Source organism: Oncorhynchus mykiss, chromosome 25 (assembly GCF_013265735.2).
Source record: "Oncorhynchus mykiss isolate Arlee chromosome 25, USDA_OmykA_1.1, whole genome shotgun sequence".
Lineage (NCBI taxonomy): Eukaryota > Metazoa > Chordata > Actinopteri > Salmoniformes > Salmonidae > Oncorhynchus > Oncorhynchus mykiss.
Window position 1 is genome coordinate 17,862,261 of NC_048589.1, and position 9,703 is coordinate 17,871,963.

At 41.8% G+C, this 9,703-nt stretch overlaps 1 protein-coding gene across 1 annotated transcript; it reads right to left on the minus strand.

The window, feature by feature from the left end:
* Window positions 1-701: 701 nt before the first annotated feature.
* LOC110505490 (adenylosuccinate synthetase isozyme 1 C) lies at window positions 702-9,659 on the minus strand. Its single transcript, XM_021584745.2, has 13 exons — window positions 9,372-9,659; window positions 7,491-7,593; window positions 7,328-7,390; window positions 7,182-7,232; window positions 6,972-7,038; window positions 6,453-6,560; window positions 6,204-6,285; window positions 5,990-6,116; window positions 5,712-5,866; window positions 4,177-4,301; window positions 3,920-4,017; window positions 3,611-3,760; window positions 702-3,199 (listed from the first exon to the last, which is right to left on the minus strand). Exons 1-13 carry the CDS (start codon window positions 9,567-9,569, stop codon window positions 3,147-3,149), a joined length of 1,380 nt encoding a protein of 459 aa, XP_021440420.1. The 5' UTR covers window positions 9,570-9,659; the 3' UTR covers window positions 702-3,146.
* Window positions 9,660-9,703: the final 44 nt, after the last annotated feature.

Consider the following 9,703-nt stretch of genomic DNA (forward strand, 5'->3'; position numbering starts at 1 on the left):
GCTGTATTTCATGGTTCGGTCTAGGCCCCTTAGTTCCAGTGAAGGGAAAACTTAACGCTACAGCATACAATGACATGCTAGATGATTCTGTGCTTCCAACTTTGTGGCAACAGTTTTGAGAAGGCCCTTTCCTGTTTCAGAATGATAATGCTCCGTGCTCAAAGCAAGGTCCATACAGAAATGGTTTGCCGATATTGTTGTGGAAGAATTTGACTGGCCTGCACAGATCCTTGACCTCAACCCCATCAAACACCTTTGGGATGAATTGTAACTCCAACTGCGAGCTAGGCCTAATCGCCCAACATCAGTGCCGACCTCACTAATACTTTTGTGGCTGAATGGAAGCAAGTCCCCGCAGCAATGTTCCAAAATCTAGTGGAAAGCCTTCCCAGAATTAACGCCCATGATTTTGGAATGAGATGTTCGAAGAGCAGGTGTCCACATACCTTTGGTCATGTAGTGTATGTGTACCCAACCAATAAAATTAGATTTGATTTAGTCTTTACTCTACTGTATAGCGGTAAATTCCCACTTCCCACTTGGTTAAGAACACAGCATATGTCGTCCATTTCTCATGATATGTTGCGTCCTTTTTTTGTGTGCAATTCTTAAGATCATACAATACAGTATGTTCCAAATTTGTCAGTGCTTAAGATCCCGGACTGCAACTTTAATAAGGATTCCAACTATTTATCGCACTCTTTCACTCCTGAACTTGTTTATTATGCAAACAGACAACTTGGTGATACAAAATATATGGTGTTTGCTTGCGGGTGTAATAAATGTGTAAGGGAGTGAACTTTATTTTTAATAAGGGTTACATGGGAAAAAATCGAACCGCTCTGACATGACAATCGATGGCCCTCCCTTACTCTACCTGAACACTTGAAAAAAAAGTGACCCTCCCCTAAACCCCAAATAATAATTCAAACATAAAGTGGATGGCTGAAAACTTGTCTACCATTTACCCTCACGCTTGGACAGACCAGCACCTTAGATATCCATTATTAGAAAACGTTCTTCCTCCTGCAAGTCTTACATGGCAACGCAGGAAATTTGATAGCGTACAGGGCTGAGGGCCAGAAGGTTGTGGGTTCGCAGACCACCGTGGACAAGAGTAGGGGTGGAAAGATCCCCTTCATAGTGAACACATTGCATGAATCTGTCATCTTACTTGCAAGTCCGAGAATAAAAATGGCCTTTTATAAAAAATGTCATGCAATTTTACATCATTTTACACATTAGCAGAATCTTTTTTTAATACACACAAATGACCAAAATTACAGGCTAAGAATGGACCGAGAGCTAAGCCTATGTGATCATTTTATAATGTTTACAACAAAACTGTCCCTGTTGGCAAATAATAAAACCAGTTAGCCTGGTCTTGTAGACTAAACATAACATAGTAAACGTAAACCCGAGACACACAAATTAGTATGATATTTTATGTTCGGTATGGTTACATAAAACAGATGGTTAGTTACGGCAAAAATGAAATTAGGGTGGTTGGGTAGGCTTATAACCCGAACGTCTAGCAATCCAAAGGTTGTAAGTTTGAATCTCAACACGAACAATTTTACCTAATTAGCAACTTTGCAACTACTCAGCATGTTAACCAACCTGTCCCTTGACCCTTTAGCTAACCTTTCCCCTAACCCTAACCATTTGACCTAACTCCTAAAGTTAACCCAGACCGTAAGCCTAACCCCAAGCCTAGCAAATTAATACATAACATATCATACGAAATGGAGTGTCTCAGATTTACGTACAGAATAATAGGAAATGCTCCGAGACCAGGTCAGCAGAAATCAGAGCATTGTACTTTCAAACGTTAGGCCTAACTTTCCACCCAAGAGAGAGTAAGCCTACAGACACAGAAAAATGTCATATTTACTGCTGCCTACTCTTCCCCAAAAACGGTCTGGTATTAAATATCTTCTATTGTACAGAAAGTGAAGCTTAATTGATAGTGACAGAATTACATTTCTTCCCAAGCAAAGTCATGTTTTTGTCTCCTTGACTATAGAAGGTTGCAGCTCAGGGTCTGAAAGTCAAAGAAACTAAACGACTACCAATGATATCCCCATATATAGTAGTAGCAAGCTATCAAAGTTGACCTCCGGTCCTCCTCCTCATCGTCAAGCTCTCCTTCTCAAGCTGAACAGAACATAGGTTATAGGCTAGTCTGCACGCAAGATAGTGCATTGTTTGGACTAGGCCTAATATAAAAAATATGTATATATTATGTTTGCAAGAGACCTTTGACTCTCCTTTTAAACTGCCACCATAGTCCTACACTGCACAGCCATTGGTTAGGCAGCACACAAACACGTTTTTGATCAGCAAGAGCAGAGCAGGCCGGGGCTCAGGGTGGAAAAACCCATTGCAGTGTGTAATGCAGCCTAGTTTCATTTACACCATCCCAGCAGCTTTCTTAAAAATATAATTTTGCTCTGTGCTTCTCCGAGCATAAAATTCATAGCCTATAGCCAATAAGCTATGGATCTTTTAATTGAGACCACACTAAATAGCCTATAGACGCACTTGATATTGCGCCCCCAGCGGAGAATCAGGGTTGAGGGGCGGCATCGGGCACACATCGATATATATAACCTAACAAGCAACTCATTCTAAAACACTGAGAAATATAGACATTTCATCAATTACAAATTACATGACCCTCCCCTGGACTAGATAAAAAAAAAAAATACAAAACCCTCCCCTTGACTGAAATTGAAAAAGCATTACTCTCCCCCATTTTCTCCAGGTACACATTATATAGATTTTGATCCATCCCTAAAGAAGACCAAAAACATAAGGCAGTTAACATTACTCAGGAGGAAAAGTTATTGGGTGTGTTTTTTTCTTTCAGGGTTGTTGTGTGGCACAAGGTAAGATTTACACATGGCTCAGTCATACTGTAGGACTTTCTGGCAGACATCATGACAAGGCAATTTACTGATGCAACACAGATAGATGTAAAGTTACCAACGTTTCCACTCAACATTGTTTCAAGGCTACACGTATCTGTTGGCAACAGGTTCTACAGAATATTAGATAGTTTGAGGGTTGTAAGCATATGTCACATCAAGCCACATCTCGTCCATCCATGTGCATCCATCTTGGGGAGAGAAAAGGAAAAGTCTCTAGAACATCTGGATCATGCACTCTCTGGACTTCCCGACGCCGACCCACTTAACTGTAGAGAGAAATTACAAAGGACATGTCAAAAAACACTCACAAATCCCAAAAACCTTTACACTAGACTAGTATCATTCTTTCAGAATTGGGTACATGTTATAATATAGCCACTACTGCCCCCCACTGGCACATTGAAGCCATGTCCCTGTACCAAGGCTCTTCAGTTTCCAATTCAGTGGTCAGTATGCTGGACTGTGGTATGGTTGTAGCTGGTAAAACTGGGTCACCTTCAGTAGGCATTCCACTGAAGAAAATATTTTGAAATGTGGTGAAATGGAGGAGATACTACTATGGCCTATATGCCTATTTGTTCAATAAGAAGGTTTATTTTTGTTTTCAGTTTGTGCCCTACTGAAGACTAACTAGCCTGCTGTCAGCAGGAACTCCCTGTATCCTGCATGTAACTTACTAGGTACTCCAATGTGGTTCTCCACAAAGCGGATGTAGTTCTGAGCCTTCTGGGGGAGATCATTCCACTTCCTGGCTGCAGACGTGTCACTCTTCCAGCCTGGGAAGGTCTCATACTCTACCTCCACTTTGTGCAACAGCTCCATGTTAGCTATGTGAATGAAGGTAGACGATAATTAATAATCCGAAGAGAAATCAAATGTTTGTCGAGATAATACATAATGAATGTCTCTTTTACAGTGTTGGCCTAGTCTGGTACAAGTAGGCCTACTTCTTAATCAATCACTACAGTTTAATGTAGAGAGCATACCTGGGAAATGGGGAATTCTTTTGCCATTGATTTTGTAGGCCACTCCTACTTTGATCTCATCCAGCACATCAAGGATGTCAAGTTTTGTCAAAGCAATGCTGTTAGGAAACAATGTTATTTGTTTAACACATTTGAGAAAAGAGAGGAAAACTACTACATGAATTACATTCAGACTAGCATTCACAGGCAGCGACAGTACATTGAACCAGTCAGATAAAGACTTCATAGAGGGTGATATTTTAGTCCTATCCACTCACGCAGTGAAGCCATTGATCATGTGGGCGTATCTCAGGATGACCAGGTCCAGCCAGCCACAGCGACGTTTCCTGCCCGTTGTCACGCCCACCTCATGACCTCTCGTCTGCAGCAGCTCACCTGTTGCCTGCACAAAACAGACTCAGTTATCTAGAATCAAATCAAACTTTATTTGTCACATGTGCCCAATACAACAAGTGTAGAGCGTACCGGGAAATGCTTACTTACAAGCCCTTAACCAACAGTGCAGTTCCAAGAAGAGTTAATAAAATATTTACCAAATAAATAAATAATGAGGCCATATACAGGGGGTACCGGTACCGAGTCATTGTGCGGGGGTACAGGTTAGTTGAGGTAATTTGTACATGTAGGTAGGGGTGAAGTGTAATAGTCTGGTGGCCATTTGATTAATTGTTAAGCAGTCTTATGGCTTGGGGGTAGAAGCTGTTAAGGAGCCTTTTGGTCATAGACTTAGCGCTCCGGTAGCGCTTGCCGTGTGGTAGCAGAGAAAACAGTCTATGACTTGGGTGACTGGAGTCTCTGACAATTTTATGGGCTTTCCTCTGACACTGCCTAACATATAGGTCCTGGATGGCAGGAAGCTTGGCCCCAGTAATGTACTGGGCTGTACGCACTACCCTCTGTAGTGTCTTGCGGTCAGATGCCAAGCAGTTGTCATACCATGCGGTGATGCAATCGGTCAGGACACTCTCGATGGTGCAGCTGAAGAACCTTTTGAGGATCCGGGGACCCATGACAAATCTTTTCAGTCTCCCGAGGGGGAAAAGGTTTTGTCATGCCCTCTTCACGACTGTCTTGGTGTGTTTGGACCATGATAATTCGTTGGTGATGTGGACACTAAGGAACTTGAAACTCTCGACCCGCTCCACTGTGTCGAGATCACTTGGTTAATCAATAGTCATTTTTGGGTACTAATCCTAATGGTTTTACTAATAAAATGTTATAAAATGCTTAGTAAACCAATAGATTTACAGTTGGAGTGAGGGATCAAGCTGCAACATGTTGAACAGCAGCTCCATGGGCAGTTCTCATGTTAGGTAACATAACCCCAGACCAGACAGTAAATCTATCTTGAACCCTGACTCTGGCCTAAATTTAGGCCTTGAACATGTGATCAGCATTAGAGCTAAATAGTGTTTTAACAGACCTCTCACACAATCTGAGAGCTGGCCACATAGGCAGCGCATTTTGAGACCAGGCTTGTGAGGGTCATGTGACCTTAAACACTAGGCTTACTATACATATCCAACTCTACTTGTACCTCAAAAGAAAACATCATGTCTAAAGAAACTGCAAGAGAGTGACTTAGTCACGGTAAATATCAAACTGCAAAATGCAGTATAACCTCTGCTAAAAGGCCTTCACCTTTATGGCACAGGTGACAGTGGACACTCTCACTCAAGGTCACTGGTTCAAGTCTTGCTCTGGCTGTTCCCCTTTAATCGTTACTCTCAGTAAGGAGATGCTACTGTAAGGCAAGAGTCAGAAACGTCCAGGTAGATGAAAGAGATCTTACATTGAGCTGTTCTGTGGGGAAGGCACCAATTCCTACCCTGGTGGTGTAGGCCTTTGATACACCATACACTTCACCAATATTCAGGGGAGGGATGCCAAGACCAGTGCATGCCCCACCAACAGTGCAGTTTGATGAGGTCACAAAAGGATATGTGCCTAAAGGGAAGAGAGAAAGTGGGACTTAAACTTACATAGAGATGAGTTGTCCATTTAACCATCAAACTTCCCTGTCCATCTCATCATTGGCACGATCCTCAATGGGACTATGACATATCTTACCAAAGTCAATGTCGAGGAGGGCAGCATTGGCCCCTTCCACCAGAATTTTCTTTGGGGGTCCATGAAGAGCCTCATACATGTAGTAGACTCCATCCCGCACCATCGGCCGCAACCTCTCTCCATACTCCTGCACAGTACAAGACAAACAACAGTCTCATAGATCTAATATATCTGTAGCCCATGACTATTCATTCAGAGGGGATTTACCACATACCTTCAGTTTTTTCAGCTGAGTATCAGTATCAACTGTCAGGGACGAGTACATGGACTGGTACTGTGCGACAAGGTTCTTGAATCTGAAAGAAATCCCCAAATCATCTCAATGTCTATTACTGCTCACTTCAGTGGGTCAATTTAGTTCAAGAGCAAAGTCTCAAGAGAGACACAATGTTGGACTCTCAAAATGTTTGTTGTATGTGAGGTTTAGATGTTTATTTTGTGTCCTGTCTGTCAGTAAGCATACTTGGTAGAGAACTCTTTAAAGTCTCCCAGAAGGTCACAGACACGCAGTCCAATGCGAGATGCTTTGCTGGTATAGGTGGGTCCAATGCCTTTCTTGGTCGTTCCAATACTGTCATGAGGAAAAACACCTGTTTTAGCTGAGGGGATTACAAAATAGAATCTGCAATTTTTCATCAGCTGTGGAAGTGATTGTAATAATAATTTGGTGGGTGCTTATTTGTCCTATTTCACACATGTACAAGTGTGTATTAATATGCACGAGTGAATTGGAAATGTATTTTTGCATATCCCATATTCCCCTGAAATCGGGGTCAAGGCCAGAGTCAGCCATTATCAATGGTCAAGGGCACATCGACAGATTGTTCACCTTGACGGCTCGAGATTCAACTAGCGATCTTTCGGTTACTGGCCCAACACTCTAACCGCTAGATTACCTTCCACTTGACTGAAGTCTCTATTGACAGTGACCCATTGTATTCCCGTCCCCTATGTAAGCAACCATTGCCTTCCCTACCCTTACATCTTTCCCTCTGTCGCTTGTCGCTGGGTCTCCTGAATTCCATCCACAACCTGGTGGAAATCAAACACTGTCGAAAAATCAAAGCATAATAAATGTCATCCTTTCTCTAAGCACAATACAAAGATATACATTATGCAGATAAACACACACTACTAAAATAGCACATATAATCTTTGCTTCATTTGTGAAACCAGAAAAATACAAACATACCGAGGTGAGCTCTGTCAGAGACAATTAGTCTCTTCTCCCAACCTTTGAGACCTGGTCAGAGAATGGAGAATAAAAAATGACTGTAATGGTTTCCTCGAACTTGACAATTACAGTATTGACTATTTTTCTAAAAATACTTGATTTACCTTTCTTCTCATTCTTCTCCGCCTCCTCAAACAAGCCTGGTAGGTGTATGACTACGCCATTACCTACAATGGACCATATGCTGGATAAATGAGCACATATAGACAGTTTCCCATTGGGGTCACCATTCCCAGTGGAAATGGTAATAAAGATAGAAACACTCACCAATGACACATATGCTTTTGGGGTTGATAATGCCACTGGGGAGAAGGTGGAAGTCATACTCTGTGCCTTCCACTACCACTGTGTGGCCTGCATTGTTACCACCCTGGAAGATCAAAACAACATTGTGTTTGGCAATCCAGGCACTTTCAACAAAGTCTAGTGGCATGATATCACAAAAGGACAGTTATTGAGTTGATTAATGTTGTAATGGGATAGCAACATTTGGACATAAAACAGCCAGGACATCCACTGGCCATACATCCAGAGCAAATTCATAATCCTATCTGAATCAGTGGATAATAGAGTCTAAGCCCCCTCCCCTGTCACCAAGCTACCCCCCTACCAACTATTTTAACATACTTGGCTGCCAGACCCTCCACTCCTTGCCCCCTGGCTAAGACCTGGCCTTCTCACATGTCAAGTCACCCTGGGAATGTGACCCTTCACCAGCAGTGGGTGGGGCTGGCTGAAAGAGTACACAGAGTGCTCAGTGATGGGACTTGCTGTCAATGGAGAGTACAACACAACTGTGTAATGGCCTTTACACTGCAAGTGGCCCAAAATATTACTTCTGAGCAAGTTTAGTTTTTCCTTGCTGGCCAATGAGAAATTTTGTCTATGAGTCTCTCTCTCTCTCTCACACCACCCCTCGAAACCTGGCTCCTCAAGGTTTCTTCTTAGGTTCCTGCCTTTCTATGGAGTTTTTCCTAGCCACTCTGCTTCTACATCTGCATTGCATACTCTTTGGGGTTTTAGGCTGGCTATATGTATAAGCACTTTGTGACAACTGCTGAGGTAAAAACTGCTTTATAAAATACATTTGATTGATTATTGACATCATTTTCATTCAGGTTAGTCTCATAGAAGAAAAGGTGCTATCTAGAACCAAAAAGGGTTCTTCGGCTGTCCCAATATAGGAGAACCCTTTGAAGAACCAATTTTGGTTCCAGGTAGAACCCTTTCCACAGAAGGTTCTACATGGAACCCAAAATAGTTCTACCTGAAACCAAAAAGGGTTCTACCTGGAACCAAAAAAAGGTTATTCTATGGGGACAGCCGCAGAACCCTTTTGTAACCCTTTTACTAAGAGTGTAGAGTGACCTAGTTATAACACCCTCTTTATGTTAATACACCTTTGTAATAATATGAGTATTGATCCAATTGTGATCTTATGCTACCTTTCCCTGTCATTACTGTGTGATTTTAGACTTTAATTTGTAAGAAATAGTTATAGTTTTTCCATATTGTTGGTACTTTGGTCTATTTGAGCAGTTTACTATAGGTCAGATAGAGAAAAGGTCCAGCTACAGTAGGTGATGTGTGAGGAATGGATTCCTCATTGAGAGAATATGCTTCCAAGTTCTTAATGATCATGTTACAAGTCTCAAAAAGGGACAGTTAACCATTTAATAGTATTCCAAGGTAAAACGTTTCATTTCAACTCCAGTCAAGTCAACAATTCAAAGTGGTGTTGAAGAACTGGTAATATCACCCTGTTTTCTAAATACATGTTTTAATTATTTTAATTATTTAAACTAATATCCTGTATTGATAAAATAGAAAACAAGATTTATCCTAAATTCCATTATAGCCTACTGAGGACATCACATTAAACATTTACGTGCCAAAAAAAATTCTGAAACATCACTCTACTGAACAAAATAATAACAACAGTAAGCTATTTCAAGGTTTTTCCAATGCCTGCCACACACCTGTCATACGGTTGTAAAGTACACTGACAGTCACCGATTCAGGTATGTTGAGACATTACTTTTCTAAAGACACGTCATGAATTTCACACAATCAAAATGCGTTATAACTTTTCTCAGTTCAAGCATGTCAAGGTTACATTAATATCGCATTATATGCACACGATATTACCTGACATCTGCAAACAAGGTCAGACTGAGTCGCCAGTAAATCGACGACTTTTCCTTTGCCTTCATCTCCCCATTGCGCACCGAGCACCACAGTCACTTTGTTCCCTGTGTCATTCCGTGGCCGCTTCAGCCCTTGGGTAGGGTTGGAGGGGGAATTTGTAGAACTCTTGTGGTCTTTTGCTGACCAGCTCAACGACATGATGTTGCTTAGGCTGTCTGTCTGAAACAGACTAGAATGTTTCTAACAGTAGCATTGCCATATCAGTGTCTCCATGATGTCAGAGCAGGACGCACGAACGCAGTAGGCAGATCTTGAACCGCGCCTGGCAGCAC